The 21,535-nt window shown below is 38.5% G+C and overlaps 1 protein-coding gene across 1 annotated transcript in view; it reads right to left on the bottom strand.

The window, feature by feature from the left end:
- Positions 1-21,535, bottom strand: part of PCCB (propionyl-CoA carboxylase subunit beta) — an 86,719-nt gene that overhangs the window by 14,378 nt on the left and 50,806 nt on the right. Inside the window, exon 9 of the mRNA XM_040481117.1 lies at positions 3,067-3,190. Within this exon, the coding sequence (XP_040337051.1) occupies positions 3,067-3,190 (124 nt within the window). The remainder of the gene's footprint in view (positions 1-3,066; positions 3,191-21,535) is intronic.

The following is a 21,535-nucleotide window of genomic DNA, read 5'->3' as shown; positions in this document are numbered from 1 at the left end:
ACAAACAAAAATCAGTTGTGTTGTCATCTTTCCATATACTAATAATGAACATTCCAAAAAGAAAATTGAGAAAGCAATTCCATTTGCAATAGTATCTAAAAGAATAAAATACATAAAAGTAAATTTAACCAAGAGGTGAAAGACTTATACACTAAAAACTATAAAACACTGCCAAAAGAATTAAAAGACCAAAATAAATGGAAAGATACCTGAAGTGATCTGCAGATTCTATGCAATCTCTATCAAAACCTCAACATCCTTTTTTGCAGAAATGGAAACACCAATCCTCAAATTCATTTGGAATTGCAAGGAGCCCCAAAAGTCAAAAGAATCTTTACAAGGAACATGAGAGGACACACATTTACCGATATTAAAACTTACTACACAAAGCTGCAGTAATCAAAACCAGCATGTGAATAAACATAAACAGACCACTTAAATAGTATTAAGAGTCCAGAAAAAAACCCATACATCTACAGCCCCTTGATTTTTGAGAAGGACGCCAAGTCTATTCAATAGGGAAAGAACAATCTATTCAACAAATGGTGTTGGGATAACTAGATTTCTACACGCAAAAGAATCAGAAGTTGAGCCCTTAATGCACACCATATATAAAAATTTACTCAAAATTGGTCAAGCCTAAATGTAAAAGCTAAAAGCATAAAATTCCTAAAAGAAAACACAGGGAGGGGCTTCATGATGTTGGATTTGTCAACAGGTACTCCGCCAAACACAAACAAATTGTATATTGGACTTCATCAAATTTTAAAACTTCTGTGCATCAAATGACATTATCAAGAAAGTGAAAAGACAACCTACAGAATGGGAAAAAATACATGCAAATCACACAGATGATAAAGGCCTAATAAATATCCAGAATATAAAGCACTCATACAACTCAACAAAAAACAATTAAAAATGCACAAAGGAATTGAATAGATATTTCTCCAAAGAAGATATACAAATGGCCAATAAGCACATGAAAAGATGCTCAACATCACTAATTATTAGGGAAATTTAAATGAAAACCATAATGATAAAATATTCCACACCCCATTATGATAGCTATTATCAAAACATACCTGAAAATAACAAGTTCAAGCGACAGTGTAAAGTAAGTGGAACCCTCATGCATTGTTACTGAGAAAACAGTGCAGCCACTGTGAAAAACAGTATGATGTTTCTTAAAAAAAATAAACAAAAACAAAAACATAAAATTACCATATGACTCAACAATTCCACTGCTAGGTGTATACCCAAAAGAACTGAAAACGGGGATTCAAACAGATACTTGTATACCAATGTTTACTGCAGTATTATTCACAATAGCCAAAAGGTGGAAACAACCCAAGTGTCCATCACAGATGAATGAGTAAACAAAATGTGGTATATACATACAATGGAATATTACTTAGCCATGAAAGTTAAAATAAAGTTCTTTTTATTTATTTTTTTTTTTTATTTTTTTTTTCCACGTTTATTTATTTTTGGGACAGAGAGAGACAGAGCATGAACGGGGGAGGGGCAGAGAGAGAGGGAGACACAGAATCGGAAACAGGCTCTAGGCTCTGAGCCATCAGCCCAGAGCCTGACGCGGGGCTCGAACCCACGGACCACGAGATCGTGACCTGGCTGAAGTCGGACACTTAACCGACTGTACCACCCAGGCGCCCCGAAAATAAAGTTCTGATACATGCTACAACATAGATGAACCTTGAAAACATATGCTAAGTAAAAGGAACCAGACACTAAAGGACAATTACTATATTATTCCACTTACATGGAATATCTATAACAGGTAAATTCATAGAGAGGAGACTTAGATTACCAAGGACTCAGGGGCAGGGTGGAAAGGGAGCCATTTCTACTTGAAAAATTTTTGGAAGATAGTGGTAATGGCAGCACACGGTATGAATGTAATTAATGCCACTACATTATACACTTAAAAATAGTTAAAATGGGGCGCCTGGGTGGCGCAGTCGGTTGAGCGTCCGGCTTCAGCCAGGTCACGATCTCGCGGTCCGTGAGTTCGAGCCCCGCGTCGGGCTCTGGGCTGATGGCTCAGAGCCTGGAGCCTGTTTCCGATTCTGTGTCTCCCTCTCTCTCTGCCCCTCCGCCGTTCATGCTCTGTCTCTCTCTGTCCCAAAAATAAATAAACGTTGAAAAAAAAAAATTAAAAAAAAAAAAATAGTTAAAATGACAAACTTTGTTATACACATGTTTTACCAAGATAAAAAAAAATTTTAAAAAAAACTTTTTTTCTAAAGAAAAGGAAAAATTGCCATGACAGACATAAAAGATAAGTCTGGGTCAGTAAGGGAGTGCATATTTCTCCTATACAGTATTCAAAACAAACCTACACAGGAAATAGGAGGAAAGCAGTGTCTATAGTCCCCATCCCACACCTCCAGCCACACCCAGGGCACAACCACAGAAGAGTGCCCCTGACCTGGCTGTAGCTCAGCTCTGGCCATGTCACTGGAAGACACAGGAAGATGCTGTACCTGATACCACTGAAGACAGTGGATTTAAAACTACGAATAAGACACCAACACCCCCACCCTCACAGAATTCATAGTTTAGGGGCGAGACATGAATCTAACTAGGGGAGACAGAAAGCAGACCTCTGAAAATGTAAAAACCATCTTAAGCTGAAGAAAGTTGTCTATAAACCCTTAAAAAATAAAGTTATGAGAGAAGCATTGTGAGTTATGAACAATTAAAAAAGAAATTTTTTTTTTTTTTTTTTTTTTTTTTTTTGAGAGAGAGAAGTGCTCACAAGAGTGCATGGGTAGGGGCAGAGAGAGAGGAAGAGAGAGGAGCTCAAAGCAGGGCTCAATCCCACAAACAGTTGAGATCATGACCTGAGCAGAAATTAAGAGTCAGATGCTTAATCAACTGAGCCATCCAGGCACCCCAAGAAGAGAGCTTTTACAACAATATTTCCCTGAGTTTTTTCTCTGGCCATGGAGACTCATCTGAGGAAAAGGCAGAAGGCAGACACTACACCCCGCAGCCATGGCCCCCAACTGCCACCTGAGGTTTGTGAGAGCCTCTTGTACCTACCTGAAGCCACCTTAGGTTGGTTGCCAACAATTCCAACAGTCCTCCCGTTCATTCTTGCAAAACCAACAATGATGTTCTTGGCATAATTGGGCATGATCTCAAAAAATTCTCGCTCGTCGACAACCTGCAGGGATAAATTTACACCTGAGCTCAAAATGATAAAGAGCCAGATACAACATTACAGAATGACAGACACAGTACAGAACGACCGAGCTGGATAGCCCCCGACCCCACCGCAGTTTCTCCAAGTACAAAGGACTGGGGGCAGTGGCAGCACCCATTGCCTGCTGGAGGGGAAACCCTCTTGCACACTGCTGGGGAAGATATACCAGCACAGCCTTTTTTAAGGGTTCTATTTGAATTTGGCATTATTTTACTCTTTCACCTTATTTAGAAATCATTTCAAACTTAACATAAAAATTTCCAGAATAGTAAAAAAATAAAATAAAAAGTATATATCCAGATTCTCCATTTCTTAACATTTTACCACATATGCTTTGTCATTCCCTATCCCTCCCACCTACCTCCCCTTTCTCTATGTATTTATATATACACACCTCTCTCTACATATGTACATATATATGAATTTTCTCAACTATTTGACAATAAGTTATAGACATGATGCCTCTTTACCTCTAGATACCTCAGTATGCATCTCCCAAGAACAAGAACATTCTCATAACTACAATCAGATTGCCAAAATCAGGAAACTAGTAACACCACTACTATCTATTACAAAACCTTATTCAAATTTTGCCAGTTACTGCAATAATACCCTTTACAGCAACAACAGTCTGGTTCTAGAGCCTAACCTGAGAGCACGATGTGCTTGCAATGGTCTGTCTCTGTCTTCGGCCAGCATCATGATCCCAGGGCCGTGGGATCAAGCCCCAAGTGGGGCTCCATGCTGAGCCAGAAGGCTGCTTGGGATTCTCTTTCTCCCTCTGTCCCTCTTCCCCACTCCCTTCCTCCCTCCCTTCCCCTTCCCTCTCTCTCTCAAAACAAAAACAAGAAGCTGTCCCAGAGGACAGAGCTAGGAAATCCACAAATCCACAAATCCACACACACACACACACACACACACACACACACACACACACACACACACATTTCTAAAAGTAGTAAGAAAATGCTCGGTTCATACTAATGACCGCAATTCTAGATTCCCCCTTACAGTAGACATCAGACTCCCATTATCTTCCAAATGGACTTATTGATTCCTCAAATATTGAGAAACTGGTGTCAGAACTGCTACCCCATATGACTGCCAAAAAAAACACACTAAAATTCAGTACTTTACAACTATTTGTTACTGGACTAAAGATATATAGTCAAAATACCATGTTCAAAAGTTATTCATTTGAAATATGGGTTAATTTGTTTTTATCTTAAAGGTTTTCCCTCGGTCTTGATTTTAACATGTAAACATTAATATAATTTAATGTCACTCCCCATCCTTTCTCCCCTATTTCCATCCATCCTGCCATTATTTTCTGATTTATCTCTCATGTGTGCAATATAGAAATGAGCAAATACATGTATTTGTTTCGTTTTGTGTTTGTTTTGGAAAACAAATCATTTTAATTTCCAATTCTATCATAAATGGAAAGTGACCTACTACACACAGATACTGTTTAGCACTTCAGGTTTCCTCACTTAACAATATATCCCGAGAATCACTCCCTATCAGTTCACAGAGATCATGCTCACTTTTTCCTGCCTACTACTCGACTGTGTGGATGTACTAAGTTTACTCAACCAATCTCCTTTGTGTTGTTCACAGCAACTTAAAAGTTAAATCCAGGATGCCTAGAATATTTGCAATTGCAAATAACACAACAGTAGTAACCTTGTACATCTATAATTTTGGATGATGAGAATCAGTATATGTTCAGTGTAAACACCTGAAAGGGGAACTGCGGGGTTCACATGTAAATATGCCCATTTAGTCTTAGCAATTACATTCCCTTCCCAGTAATTTATGACAGGGTGCTTTGCCAGACTTACCAATGGAAAACGTTTTTAAGTTTTTTTATTTTTTGCCAATCTGACAGATGAGAGAAATGATGACTCAATGTAATTTTAGCTTTCATTTCAAACATAATGAGTCAAGTTGAAAATCTTTCCATATGTTTAAGGTCTATTTTATATACATTTTTGTGAGCTATCCATGTTTCTTGCCTTTTTTTCTATCAATTTTGGTCTTTATTTCCTCAATTTTTAAGAGGTTTTTAAAAACATATTAGGGATATTATCTTTTATTTGTGATGTACACTGCAAATATTTCCTCCTACTTGGTTGTCTTTTAACTTTCTTTATAGATTTTTAAATTCTTTTTTTAAAAAAATTTTTTTTTTCAACGTTTATTTATTTTTGGGACAGAGAGAGACAGAGCATGAACGGGGGAGGGGCAGAGAGAGAGGGAGACACAGAATCGGAAACAGGCTCCAGGCTCTGAGCCATCAGCCCAGAGCCTGACGCGGGGCTCGAACTCACGGAGTGCGAGATCGTGACCTGGCTGAAGTCGGACGCTTAACCGACTATGCCACCCAGGCGCCCCTAGATTTTTAAATTCTTTACACAGTCACACTTACCACTTTTTTTTAAACAAAACTGAAACTGGATTTTGAGTCATATTCAAAATCCTTTCGTTACCTTCCCCTGAAGTTAAGGAAATCCATCTACACATTCTTTTAATGCTTACATGAATTTCACTTATTATATTTAGTTCTCTGATCTATCTGTAGTTCATTTTTGTGTATGATATAAAGTACAAATCTAATTTTATATTTTTCTAACCAGCTAGCTACCTAGTTGTTCACCACCATTTATTAAAAAACGAATCTTTGGGGTTCCTGGGTGGCTCAGTTGGTTGAGTGTCCTACTCTTGATCTCTGCTCAGGTCATCATCTCCTGGTTTGTGACTTTGAGCCCCGCATTGGGCTCTGCTCTGATGGCATGGAGCCTGCCTGGGATTCTGTCTCTCCCTCTCTGCCCCTCCCTGGCTCTTTTTTTTTTTCTTCTCTCTCTCTTCCTCTAACTTAAAAAAAAAAAAAAAAAGTTTAAAAAGCTAATCTTTGCTCCTAGAATTTGAGATAGTCTTACCGTATTATCTACATTCTATATGTACTTGGATCTACTTCTAGATTTTCTATTCTGTCCCACTGGTTTATGGAACAGCACCACACTGTTTTAATTACAGTATGCTTTAATATGGGATATGGCCATAGTCTTTCTTTGGTAGTATATTCCTAGTTATTCTTATTCATATGAACATCTTTTTCTTAAACTAAGGGAAACTTTAGGGGTTTTTTTTTTTAATTAAAAAAATTTTTTTAATGTTTATTTATTTTTGAGAGAGAGCATGCACACAAGCACGAGCAGGTAAGGGAAGAAAGAGAGGGAAACAGAATCTGAAGCAGGATCCAGGCTCTGAGCTATCTGCACACAGCCTGACAAGGGGCTCAAACCCATGAACTGCAAGATCATGACCTGAGCCTAAGTCAGATGCTCAACCAACTGAGCCACCCAGGCACCCTTTTAGTCTTCTTTTTAAATCAGTCTAATTTAAAAACAAGTTGAAGTGAATCCCTATGAACTTTTCTATGAACTTGTCTAGATGTATTTTAAAATTTTTGTTTCAGGGGCACCTGGGTGGCTCAGTCTGATTAAGCACCTGACTTCAGCTCGGGTCATGATTTCACGGTTCATGAGTTTCAAGGCCTGCATCGGGCTCTGTGCTGACAGCTGGGAGCCTGAAGCCCCTTCAGATTCTGGGTCTCTGTCTCTACCCCTTCCAATTGCACTCACATGCGTGCTCGCTCTCTCTCTCTCTCAAAAATAAACATTAAGAAAACTTTTTAAAGATTGCTTTAAATTTACAAACTACCTCACGAAGAACTGTTTTTATGATGTTAACTCAACAACCAGAACAAGGAATGTCTCTTCATTTGTTCGTCTACTTTTATATCTTTCAGAATTTTAAAAATTTCTCCCATAGGGTTACTACTAAATACTTAAACTTCTTTCTTTGTATGCTACCATAATTGGTTATTGTGTTGATGACAATATGTATATGTCAATTTTATATCTTTTTCCCTGGTTATTGTTTCCGTTTCATCATACATTCCGTAGCATTTTTTAGTATACCAGATCAACTACAAATGTAGCTTAGCTTCTTTTCCAAGGCTTTTGCCTTTAGGTGATCCACTTCTTGTCTCATTGCATTGGCTAATATCTCTAGTAAAATGTTAATAGTGGAAATAGTAGGATTCCAACTTTGTAGACAGAAGGGAGCAGTATGTGCACTTGAAAAAAATGTGTATTCTGTTTTTAGATGAAATGTTCTATATATGTCTATTTTTATATCATTTAAGGCAATATTCACATTTGCTTATTGATTTTCTGTCTAGATGATGTATTCCACTGGTGTAAGTGGGGTATTAAATTTCCTTGCTATTACCATAACTGTCAATTTCTTTATGTCTGTTAACATTTGCTTTTATGTATTTAGGTGCTCCAGGGTTGGGTGCATAGATATTTAAAATTGTTATATTTTCTTGTTGGATTGGTCTCTTTAACATTATGTAAGGGCCTTTTTGTCTCTTTTCTTTTTCTTTCATGACTCTGGCTAAGGTTTACCTATTCTGTCGATCTATTCAAAGAATCAGCTATTGTTTTCAGTGATCTTTTCTGTTTTAAGTCTCCAATTATTTCTATCTGATCTTTATCATTTTTTTCCTTCTACTAACTTTGGGCTTTTTTTTTTTTTTTTTTTAGCTCCTTTATGCCTAGGGTTATAGTGTTTATTTGAGATTTTTCTGATTCCTGAGGTAGGACTATATCCCTATAAATTTCCCTCTTAGAACTGCTTTTGCTATGTCACAAAGACTTTGGACCATTGTATTTTCAGTTTTCTTAATGTATTTTTTTATTTTATCTTTGGTTTTCTTGTTGACTTCCTGATTTTTTTAATAGAATGTTGTTTAGCCTCCATTTGTTTATAGTTTTTGTTCCTCCCACCTCACCCCAGTAATTGATTTCTGGTTTCATACTGTGGTGGTTGGAAAAGATGAATGACATTTCAGTCTTGTTAAATTTATTGCGATTTATTTGGTGACCTAACATATGATCTCTCCTTAAGAATGTTTCATGGGCACTTGAGGGGGCACCTGGGTGGCTCAGTCAGTTAAGCATCCGACTTTGGCTCAGGTCATGATCTCACAGTTTGTGAGATCGAACCCCACATCAGGCTCCATGCTGACAATGCAGAGCCTGCTTGGGACTCTCTCTCCCCTCCCTCACTCGCGCTCTCTCTCAAAATAAACAAACGTAAAAAAAAAAAAAGAATTTAAGATAAGAATGTTTCATGTGCACTTGAAAAGCATGTGTATTCTGTATTTGGATGAAATATACTATATATGTGTATTTTTATGTATCATTTAAGGCTACTGTTTCCTTATTGATTTTCTGTCTGATCTATTCCAGTGGTGTAAGTGAAAGAAAAAATTATAAAAGATCGGACAGAAAGAAATGGAGACTTAAAAAAAAAAAATAGAAAAGATCACTGAAACCAAAAACTGGTTCTTTGAAAATATAAAAGAGGTTAACCTTAGCCAGAGTCATGAAGGAAAAAGAAAAAAAGAGGACCCAAAGATAAAATCAAAAATAAGTAACAACCCATGCCATGGAAATACAAAGTATTTTAAGAGACTACTAGGAAAAATTATACACCAACAAATTGGATAACGTAGAAAACATGGGTAAATTCCTAGAAACATACAACCTTTCAAAACTGGATCAGGAAGAAATTGAGAATCTGAACAGATTAATTACTAGTATCAAAACAATTCATAATCAAAAAACCCCTAACACAAGCCCAGTACCAAATGGATTGACAAGTGAATTCTACCAAACATTTAAAGAATTAATACTGGGGCACCTGGGTGGCTCAGTCAGTTAAGCATCTGACTTTAGCTCAGTTCATGATCTTGCAGTTCATGAGTTCAAGCCCTGCATCAGGCTCGCTGCTGTCAGCATGGAGCCTGCTTTGAATCTTCTGTCCCCCTTTTCTCTCTGCCCCTTCCCCATGTGCTCGCTCGCTCTCTCTCTCCAAAATAAAGATTAAAAAAAATTTGTTTTAATTAATACCTATTTTCCACAAAGTACAAAAAAAAAAAAAAGAGGAAAGCTTCCAAATGACATTTTATGCAGCCAGTATTACCATACTGATCCATACCATACCATACTGTCATACCAAAGCCAGACAAACACTTCACAAAAAAAGAAAACCACAGGCCAATACCCCTGATCAACATCAATGCAAAAATCCTCAACAAAATAATAGGAAACTTCATTAAACAATACATTATTTTAACTAGATCACTCACCATGATCAAGTGAGATTTATTCTGGGGAAACAAGAATGGTTCAATATTCACAAAATCAATAACATGATACATCATATTAACAAAATGAAGGACAAAATTATATGATCATCTCAATAGATGCAGAAAAACTATTTGACAAAATGAGACATCTGTTCATGATGAAAACTCAAAAACTAAAAGGCAGCCTATGGAATGGGAGAAGATATTTGCAAACAACATATCTGATAAAGCGTTAGTATCCAAAATCTATAAAGAACTTATCAAACTCAACACCCACGAAAACAAATAACCCAGTTAAGAAATGGGCAAAAGACATGAATAGACACTTCTCCAAAGAAGACATCCAGATGGCTAATGGACACATGAAAAGATACTCAACATCATTCATAATCCAGGAAATACAAATCAAAACCATAATGAGATCAATCTCACACCTGTCAGAATGGTTAAAATTAACACAAGAAACAGGTGTTGGCAACGATGTGGAGAAACAAGAACCCTCTTGCACTGTTAGTGGGAATGCAAACTGGTACAGCCACTGTGGAAAACAGTATCGAAGTTCCTCAGAAAGTTAAAAATAGACCTACCCTAAGATCCAGCAGTTGTACTGCTAGGTATTTACCCAAAAGGTATAAAAATATGGATTCAAAGGAGTAATAACATGCACCCCAATGTTTATAGCTGCATTATCAACTGCCAAACTATGGAGAGAGCCCAAATGTCCACAGACTGATGAAGGATAAAGAAGATAAGGTATACATACACAATAGAATATTACTCAGCCATCACAAAGGGTGAAATCTTGCCATCTGCAACAACATGGATGGAGCTAGAGTATATTATGCTAAGCAAAATAAGTCAGAGAAAGATAAATACCATATGATTTCACTCATATTTGGAATTTAAGAAACCAAAGAGATGAACACATGGGAGTGGGGAGAAAAGAGAGAGGGGAAACAAACCAAAAAAGACTCAACAATAGAGACAAACCGAGGGTTGATGGAGGGAGGTGAATGGGGGATGGGCTAGATGGGTGATGGGTATTAAGGAGGGTACTTGTTATGATGAGTACTGGATGTTGTATATATTTGATGGATCACTGAATTCTACCCATGAAACTATATTGCACTGTATGTCAACTAACTAGAATTTAAACATTTGAAAAAAAATTTTTTACTCCAGAAAATTAGTTTAAAAAATGTTTAACGTTTATTTATTTTTGAGAGAGGGGGCAAAGGAGGGAGGGAGGGCAAACGAGCATGACCCAGGCAGGGGAAGAAAGAGGGGGACAGAGAATCCAAAGCGGGCTTCACACTGTGAGCACAAAGCCCACTGAAGGGCTTGAACTCACGCCTGTGGTATCATGACCTGAGCCAAAATCAAGAGTTAGCCTCCCAACCAACTGAACCACTCAGGCACCCAAGAAAATGAGTTTAGAGGGAACATACCTCAACATAATAAAACCCATACAAGAAAAACCCACAGCTAACATCATACTCAATGGTGAAAAACTGAGAGTTTTTTAAGATTAGGTACAAGTTGGAAATCTACACTCTCATTTTTATTCAACATAGTATTGAAAGTACTAGCCACAGCAATCAGACAAGAAATAAAAGGCATCAAAATTATAAGGAAGAAGTGAAATGTCATTATTTGCAGCTGAAATGATATTACACATAGAATATCCTAAAGACTCCATTGAAATACTATTAGAATAAATGAATTCAGCAGTCACAGGATGCAAAATACAAAGAAATCTCTTGTATCTCCATATACTAGTAACAAAGTAGCAGAGGAAATTAAAAAAAATTCCATTTATAACTGCACCAAAAAGAATAAAATACACAAGAATGAACTTAGCAAGGAGGTGAAAGACCAGTACCCTGCAAACTAAAACACTGATAAAAGATGATGGGGCACCTGGGTGGCTCAGTCAGTTAAGCATCCAACTAGGTTCTGGTAATGTTCTCATGGCTTGTAGGTTTGACCCCCGCGTCCAGCTCTGTGCTAACAACTCAGAGTCTGGAGCCTGCTTTGGATTCTATGTCGCCTTCTCTCACTCTCTCTGTCCCTCCCCCACCTGTGCTCTGTTCCCCAAAAATAAACAAACATTAAAAATAAACAAATAAATAAACCACGGATGAAAGAAACTAAAGATGACACAAACAAATAGAAATGTATTCTATGCTCATGGACTGGAAAAATTACTATCGTTACAATACCCACATTACCCAAAGCAATCTACAGTTTCAATTCAATCCCTATCAAAGATACCAATTGTATGTTTCACAATACTAGAATAAATTATCCTGAAATTCATATTAAACATAGCCAAAACAATCTTGAGAAAAAAAAGAACAACGTTGGGAGTAACACAATCCCAGATTTCAAACTGTATCACATAACTATAATAAGCAAAGCAGGATGGTACTGGCACAAAAACAGACACATAGATCAATGGAAGAATAGAAAGTCCAGAAATAAACTCTCACTTATGCAATAAATGGGGAAAAGACAGTCTCTTCAATAAATGGCACTGGGAAAACTGAATGGTTACATCCAAAAGAATGAAACTCAACCACTTTTTTACATCATAGACAAAAACAAACTTAAATAAAGAACTAAATATGAGACCTGAAAATAAGGAACTACTAGAAGAAAACATAGCCAGCAATTTCTTTGACATCAGCCTTAGCAACATTTGTCTAGATGTGTCTCCTCAGGTAAGGAAAACAAAAATAAACTACTGGGACTATACCAAAATAAAAAAGCTTTTGCACAGCAAGAGAAACCATCAACAAAAATGAAAGGCAACCTACTGAATGGGAAAAGACATTTGCAAATGATATATCCAACAAGGGGTTAATATCCAAACCGTAGAAGGAACTTCTTTGACTCCACACCAAGAAACCTATCAATCCAATTAAAAAAGAGATCTGAATAGACATTTTTCCAGGAAGACATACAGACTTAGCAGACACATGAAAAGATGCTCAACTTCACTCATCAGGGAAATGTAAATCATTTCCACAATGAGATATCACTTCACATCTGTTAGAATGGATAGTAGCAAGAAGACAAGAAATAACAAGTGTTGGCAAGGATACAGAGAAAAAGGAACACTTTTGCACTGTTGATGAAAAAGTAAACTGGTGCAGCCACTGTGGAAAACTGTATAGAGGTTCCTCAAAAAATTAAAAATAGAAATACCATATGTTCCAGGGACACCTGGGTGACTCACTCAGTTAAGCATCTGACTCTTGATTTCAGCTCAGTTCATGATCTCATGGTTCGTGAGACTGAGCCCCACATCAGACTCTGCACTGACAGCATAAAGCCTGCTTAAGATTCTCTCTCTCTCTCTCTCTCTCTCTCTCTCTCTCTCTTTCTGCCTCTCTTCTCCCCCACCCCTGTCTCTCTCTCTCTCTCAAAATATTAAAAAAAGAATGAGAGATCTTGCTATTTGTGATAATATAGGTGGACCTAGAAAGTGACTTAAGTCAGACAAAGTCAAATACCATAGGATTTCATTTATATGTGGAATCTAAAAAGCAAAACAAACAAAAATCAGAAACAGACCTATAAATACAAAGAACTGGTAGTTGCCAGAGGGGAGGGGTGTAAGTAATGGGCCAAATGGGTGAAGGCAAATGGGAGGTATAGGTTTCCAGTTGTGGAATGAATAATTCATGAGGATGAAAGGTACAGCACAGGAAATACAGTCAAAGGTATTGGAACAGCATTCTACAGTGACAGATGGCAGCTACACATGTGGTTATTAGCACAGCATAGTGTACAGAGTTGTCAACTCATTATGTTCTACACCTGAAATTAATGTAACTTTGTGTTAACCATACCCCAGTTAAAAAAAAAAAAGCTAAGGGGCGCCTGGGTGGCGCAGTTGGTTAAGCGTCCGACTTCAGCCAGGTCACGATCTCGCGCTCCGTGAGTTCGAGCCCCGTGTCAGGCTCTGGGCTGATGGCTCAGAGCCTGGAGCCTGTTTCCGATTCTGTGTCTCCCTCTCTCTCTTCCCCTCCCCCGTTCATGCTCTATCTCTCTCTGTCCCCAAAAAAATAAACGTTGAAAAAAAAAATTAAAAAAAAAAAAAAAAGCTAAAACAAGAAATACCAGAGAAAACCACTGTAATAGATTTCATTAAACTTGTGAGACTACAGTACAAAACCCTATGCAGATAAAATGGAATACCTAGAAGAAATAATTTTTTTTTTTTTTTTTACAAATTTACCTCATCTGATCCCAAAGATAAAGTTTAAAGAGCCATTAACATTAAAGACTAGAGGAAGTTATCAAAAAGCCACTCCTCCCTTACACAAAAGACACTAGGTCCTGACAATTTCACAAGAGAACCTCTACCATATCTTTTAAGAGCAGATAATCCCAATGCCATTTAAATTATTAGAACATAGAAAATCTGCAAATTCTTTTAGGACACTTAATGAACTTAATTGTGTTCTCACCATTCCAAATTCATAGGTTGAAGCCTAACCCCCAATGTGACTGTATTTGGTAAGAGAGCCTTTAAGGAGATAAAGTTATTTAAATGAGGTCATAAGGGTGGTGCCCTAATATGCCAGAACTGGTGTCTTTATAAGAGAAAGAGACACCAGAGAGTTCTTTCCTCGCACACACAGAAGAAAGGCTACAACAGGAAACAGCAAGAAGAAAGCCATCTACACCCCCAGGAAGACAAGCCTCGCCAGAAATTAAGCCTGTTGTTAATTTGGTCTTCGATTTCTAGCCTCCAGAAATATGAGAAAATTAATTTCTGTTGTTTAAGCAATCCAGTCTCTGGTATTTTGTTATGGCAGCGCTAACAGACTAATACATGAAATAAGCACACCATGGATACCAAAAAACCTAACTTTAAAATACATCAAAAAATGGGGCACCTGGGTGGCTCAGTCAGTTGAGCATCCGACTTTGGCTCAGGTCATGACCTCGCGGTTCGTGAGTTTGAGCCCCACGTCGGGCTCTGGTGCTGACAGCTCAGGGCCTGGAGCCTGCTTCAGATTCTGCATCCCCCTTTCGCTCCACCCCACCCCTGCTTGTGTTCTGTCTCTCTCTTTCAAAAATGAATAAACATAAAAAAATTTTTTAAATACCTCAAAAAAAAATCAGCAAATCAGCTCATATCACATGACATTGATGCAAATATCCAAAATAAGATATTAACAAAATATCAAATTCCTTTTACTCAGGAATGTAAGAAGAGTTTAATATTAGTAAATCTATTAAGATAAATTTATAAATAGATCTGGGGGAAAAAAGATCATTTCCATAAATGCTGAAAGCATTTAAAAGATAATCAATACTTCCTTGATTTAAGAAAAAACAGGTAAACAAGAACAAAAATTAAAATAGAAACCAGTCATAGCTTTGTTAACATGAAAAGAAGATAAAATCAGAAAACACTAATGGCAGCCTCTCTGAAGTTAGGAACAAGACAAATATGCCCACTATCACACCCATTACTCGTCACTGTGATAAAATCTGGAGCTACAGGGGCACTAGGTGGCTCAGTCAGTTAAGTGTCTGACTCTTGATTTCAGTTCAGGTCATGATCTCATGATTCATGAGTTTGAAACCATTGATGGGCTCTGTACGGACAGCGTGGAGCCTGCTTGGGATTCTATCCCCCGCTCTGCCCCTCCCCTGCTCATGCTCTATCTCTCTCTCAGAATAAATAAACATGAAAAAAATTTTGGAGCTATAGACAACTCAACTGGACAAGACAAAGAAAGGGCATGGGGGTGCACATCTGGCCTATTCACTAGAATGTGACTTGTGCTCTTGGTCTTGGGTTCGTGAGTTCAAGCCCTAAGATGGGCATGGAGCCTACATTAAAAAATAATCAAAAATTGGGGTGCCTGGGTGGCTCAGTCGGTTGAGCATCTGACATCAGCTCAGGTCATGATCTCACAGTTGGTGGGTTCAAGCCCCATGTCAGGCTCTGGGCTGACAGCTCAGAGCCTGGAGCCTGCTTCAGATTCTGTGTCTCCATCTCTCTCCCTGCCCCTCCCTCACTCATGCTCTGTCTCGGAAAAATAAATAAAAATGTTAAGAAAAAAATTTCTTAATAAAAAATAAAGGGCAAAAATAATTGCCAAGGAAAAGATAGAACTATTTTCATGTAATTACCATCTGGAGAAGATGGCAAAGTAGAAGGACCCTAAGCTCACCTCGTCCCATACATATACAACACAGTAACATTCATACTAGCATAAATAATCCAGAAAACAACCTGAAGACTGGCCAAAACTCCCCAACTAAAGGTAGAAAAGAAGACACATCAAAGAAGGTAGGAAGGGTAAAGACACTGTCAGAAGGGAAACGGACTGTGGCCATCCATGGTGGTGAGAAAACCAGTGGCTGGACAAGGGTGAAAAACACTTTCACACTGAGAAGCCCACACAGGGAAGATGAATCCCCATAATATTTGGCTTTGTAAGTGAGAAGGGCTGGAGTCCACAGGTGAACACCCAACTCTTGATTTTGGCTCAGGTCATCATCTCAGGGTCATGGGACTGAGCCCCATGTCAGGCTCTACACTGAGTATAAAGCATGCTTAAGATTCTCTTTCTCTCTACTCCTCTTCCCCTCTCCCCTACTCCTGCTTTCTCTCTAAACTAAAACGAATTTTTTTAAATGAAAAGGGCTGAATTTTGTGAGTTCTTAAAACCAGTAAGACTTGAAGCATGGAATTCTTATTTTATTATTTTTTAATACTTATCTATTTTTGAGACACAGAGAGAGAGAGAGAGAGAGAGCACACAAGCAAGCAGGGGAGGGGCAGAGAGAGAGGGAGAGACAGGATCTGAAGTAGGCTCCATGCTAACAGCAGAGAGCCCCATGCGGGGATCCAACTCATGAACCATGAGATCATGACCTGAGCCTAAGTCAGACACTTAACTGACTGAGCCACCCAGGTGCCCCAAAGCCTGAAATTTTTAAAATTGGAGGGCTGGGCTCTGGGAGAGCCAGGAGGGCTTAGGAATTAGATTTCCCCACCCTTAACAATACAGCACAACAGCCCTCAGATATACAGCCTGGAAAAAGCAGTTTGAAAACTGCTGGGGCAGACAGGAGGGAGAGTGATTTACTCATCTCAGAGCAAGGCCCAGAGACAGAGGGATCAAAGGGAGACCCCTCCAAGAACAAAGGAGCTATTATGTGCCATTTCTCTCCCCCACACTCCCCAGCACAAACACAGGGCAACCTACGGGGATCACTGCAGTGAGGACACAAACTTACTTACACCAAGCCCCACCCTCTCTGTGCTTCAGTGGATCTGCCCATCCCAGTCAGTCTTGCTTCAGTCCCCCAGAAGACTGGCACAAACCACACCAACTCGTCTCCCAAATGGTACATTTTGCAGGACCTCAGTTCTGGCAGCAGTGGCAGGTCTCATTTTATAAGCAGACCAGCACACACTTGGTTAAAATACATCCCAGCCCTGCTGGGGATGAAACAGTGCCCACAATAGGCAAAGACAGTCTCTGCAGACAACTAGACTGAAGGAAAAAGAGACCAAGACTCAATAGAAGAGCATACGCAACACAAACAGGAGACACCCCTAAAACACCAGGCTCTGGCGAACAGGGACACTACACTGCAGGGCACTACAGGATCTCTTCTTCATAGGGCTATTACCTTTAAGAACATGAGACGTAGCTGATTCTCCTAACACACAGAAAAAGACACAGAGTTAGATAAAATGAAGAGACAGAGGAATATGTCCCAAATGACAGAATAGGCCAAAACCATACCAAGAGACTTCAGTGAAATGGATATAACTAATATGCCTGATAGAGAATATAAAGTCATGATAAAGATACTCACTGAACTTGAGAAAAGAGTAGAGGACATCAGTCAGACCCTTAACAAAGAGATAAGGACTAGGGGCATCTGGGTGGCTTAGTCAGTTAAGTGTCTGACTCTTGATTTTGGTCAGGTTATTAACTCATGGTTTGGGAGTCTGAGCCCCTCATTGGGCTCTAAGCTGACAGTGCAGAGCCTGCTTGGGATTTTCTCTCTCTCCCCATTGCTCTCTGCCCCTCCCCCACTCATGCTTGTGCTCTCTCAACATAAATTTTTTAAAAACTTTAAAAACACAAAGATATAAAGACTGAATCAGAGATTATGAACACAATAAGTGAAATTAAAAATAAACTTGATGGAATAAATAGACTGGATAAAGGAACGAATTAATGATGTGGAAGACAGAGTAATGGAGAGTAACCATGCTGAATAAATGAAAGGAAAAAATTATGCAAATTGAAAACAGTCTGAGATCTCGGTGACTCAATCAAGCATAATCATATCTGCATTACAGATCCACAAGAAGAGACAAAGCAGGCAGAAAATTTATTTGAAGAAGTAACAGCTAAAAACATCACTAATCTTGGGAAAGAAACAGATATCCAGATGCAAAAGGTACAGAGAGCACCCCCTGCCCCCAAAAATCAACACAAGGCAGTCCACACCAAGACACACAGTAATTAAAATGGCAAAAGCAGTGCAAAGAAAAACTTTTAAAAGCACCAAGAGGAAAAAAAAATAGTTACATATAAGGGGAAACCCCATAACATCAGTGGATTTTTAAGGAAAAACTGCAGGCCAGAAGGAAGTGGCATGACATATTCAAAGTGCTGAAAGAGAAAAATCTGCAGCCAAGAATATGCTATCCAGCAAGGCCATCACTCAGAATAGAAGGAGAGATAAAGAGTTTCCCAGACAAACAAATACGAAAGGAGTTCATGACTACTAAAGCAGCCCTGCAAGAAATATAAGAGGACTCTTTGAGTGGGAAAGAGACCATAGGTTTCGAAAGTATAAAAAGTGAAATACTAGAAATCTGAATCCAACATTACATTAAAAAAAAAAAAAAAAATCAAACACCATGATGAAGTGGGATTTATTCCTGGGTTACAACAGTGGTTTAACATTTGTAAAACAATCAATAAAAGAAAGGATAAAAACCACATGAGCATTTCAATAGATGCAGAAAAAACATTTGACAAAGTACATGCATGATAAAAGCCCTTGACAAAGTAGTTTCAGAGGGAACATACCTCAACATAATAAAGGCCTCATATAAAAACCCACAGCTAACATCATACCCAATGGGAAAACATGGAGAGCTTTTCCCTTAAGGTCAGGAACAAACAGGGATGTCCACTCTCACCACTTTTATTCAACATAGTACTGGAAGTGCTAGCCACAGCAATTAGACATCTAAATAAGTAAGTAAATAAATAAATAAATAAAACCCAAATTGGGAAGGAAGTAAACTTTCACTATTTGCAGATGACATGATACTATACTAGAAAACTCTGAAGACTCCACCAAAATCTACCACAATTGATAAACAATTTCAGTAAAGTCACAGGATTCAACATCAACATACAGAAATCTGATGCATTTCTATACACTGATAATGACACAGCAGAAAGTGAAATTAAGAAATTAATCCCATTTACAACTGCACCAAAACCAATAAAATATCTAGGAATAAACTTAACCAAAGAGGTAAAAGACCTGTACTCCGAAGGAAATTCAAGAGGACACAAAGAAATGGAAAGACATTCCATGCTCATAGATTATAAGAATATTGCTAAAATGTCTATACTACTCAAAGCAGTCTACAGATTTAATGCAATCCCTATCAAAATACCAACAGCATTTTCACCAAACTAGAACAATACTAAAATTTGTATGGAACCACAGAAGATATACAAATAGCCAAAACAATCTTGAAAAAGAAAAAAAATGGAGATGATACCATTCCAGACTTGTCATTATATTACAAAGTTGGAGTAACACCAGTTGTCATATGGTATATAAAAATAGACATATAGGTCAATGGAACAGAATAGAAAACCCCGAAATAAACCCACAATATAGTAAATTAATCTTCGATAAAGGAGGAATGAATATGCAATGGGAAAAAGACAGTCTCTTCAACAAATGGTATTGAGAAAACCAGACAGCTATATGCAAAAGAATGAAAGTGGACCACTTTCTTACACCATATGCAAAAATAAACTCAAAATGGATTAAAACCTAAATAGGAGACCAGAAACCTTAAAAATCCTAAGAGAGAACACAGGCAGTAGTGTCTCTGACATTGGCCATACCAACTAACATTTTTCTAGATAGATCTCCTGAGGCAAGGGAAACAAAAGCAAAAATAAACTAATGGGACTATAGCAAAATGAAAAGCTTCTTCACAGTGAAGGAAACAATCAACAAAACCAAAAGGCAACCTACTGAATAGAAGATATTTGCAAATGACATATCTGATAAAGCTAAAGTTTGCAGCCCAGCATACCAAACAGGCAAGAGCAACAGGGTTCCTGAGAGCTTCAGAGGATTCCTCTTGAATCTTTTCCCAGCTGTACTGAGATATAATTGACATATAATACTGTGTAAGTTTAAGGTTGTACCCCCTTGAATCTTAATCTGACTGCTGATCAGCATATGCATGTGAACAAAGTATCCAAACTATGTAAAGAATTTATACAACTCAACACACCCGAACAAATAATCCAATTAAAGAGTAGGCAAAACACATGAATAGACATTTCACAAAGAAGACATCCAGATAGCCAACAGACACAAGAAAAGATGCTCAACATCATACATCATCAGGGAAATGCAAATCAAAACTATAATGACATATCACTTCACACCTGTCAGAATGAAACAAGTGTTGGCGAGGATGTAAAGAAAAAGGAACCCTCGGGGCGCCTGGGTGGCTCAGTCGGTTAAGCATCCGACTTCGGCTCAGGTCATGATCTCATGGTCCCTGAGTTCGAGCCCCGCGTCAGGCTCTGTGCTGACAGCTCAGAGCCTGGAGCCTGTTTCAGATTCTGTGTCTCCCTCTCTCTGACCCTCCCCCGTTCATGCTCTGTCTCCCTCTGTCTCAAAAATAAATAAAGGTTAAAAAAAGAATTTTTTTTTTAAAAAGAAAAAGGAACCCTTGTGTGCGCTTGGTGGGAATACAAAGTGGTGCCGCCACTATGGAAAACGGTATGGAGGTTCCTCAAAAAGTTAAAAATAGAACTACCCTACAATCCAGCAATCGCACTATTGGGTTATTTACCCAAAAAACATAAAACGCTATTTCAAAGGAATACATGTACCCTTATGTTTATAGCAGCAGTATTTACATTAGCCAAGATATGGAAGCAGCCCATCGATAGATGAATAAAGAAATGTGTGTGTACACACACACACGCATGCGCGTGCATGCGCGCGCACACACACACACACACACACACACACACACACACACACACTGGAATATTATTCAGTCATGAAAAAGAATGAAACCTTGCCATTTGCAATGATATGCATGTAGCTAGAGAGGGAGACAACCAAAGGCCAAATTCCAGTGAGGAGGAAAAAAAGAGACAAAAGAGGTTTAAATGAAAAGGAAGAAAAAGACTTGGACAGCAATTAAACACATATATGGGTTAAGAGGGGGTTTTGCTAGCGGGACAAGTTAAAGGGAGAAGAAGTTAAGAGATTTATACAAATCAATCAATCAAGCAAGACCCCAGATGGGCAAGGATGGTGTCAGAAGTTCAGGTAGAGGAACCTCATTCTGTAAGTCTGGGGAGACATGGAAGGACAGTGGGATGCAGCAAAAGGAGAATCAGGGGACCTGATGACAGAGACCCTATTTTACCTTCTTTAAACTTAAAACTTTTCTTGGACTTAAAACTACCAATGCCATGTATACTTTTGCTCTCCATCTCTCTCAATCACACAGTGAAGTTCCTGAGGCAGGGATTTTACCCTTCATGGTGTCCTATAGTTACAGCACTGAGAACAGTGCCTGGTCATTAGTATCCAGCAGAATGGCAGAACCCAAGTTGGACCAAAAAGGCAGAGGCCAGGAGGACTAGGGGTTCCAGAGGAATGGGAAGAGTGGAACTGGAGAGTCAGGGAGCAGAGGCAGTGGGAGGGAGACAGGGGCAAGTATGCAGATATGGAGAGTCCTGAAGGCTGAGGTCAGAGAAGGGCATGCTCCTAGCGAGGTATATTTTTCACAG

This window comes from Herpailurus yagouaroundi, unplaced genomic scaffold (assembly GCF_014898765.1).
Source record: "Herpailurus yagouaroundi ecotype Mexico unplaced genomic scaffold, PumYag 159, whole genome shotgun sequence".
Classification (NCBI taxonomy): Eukaryota; Metazoa; Chordata; class Mammalia; order Carnivora; family Felidae; genus Herpailurus; species Herpailurus yagouaroundi.
Note: the sequence above shows the minus strand (reverse complement) of the source record. Positions and strands in the feature narration are given on the sequence as shown.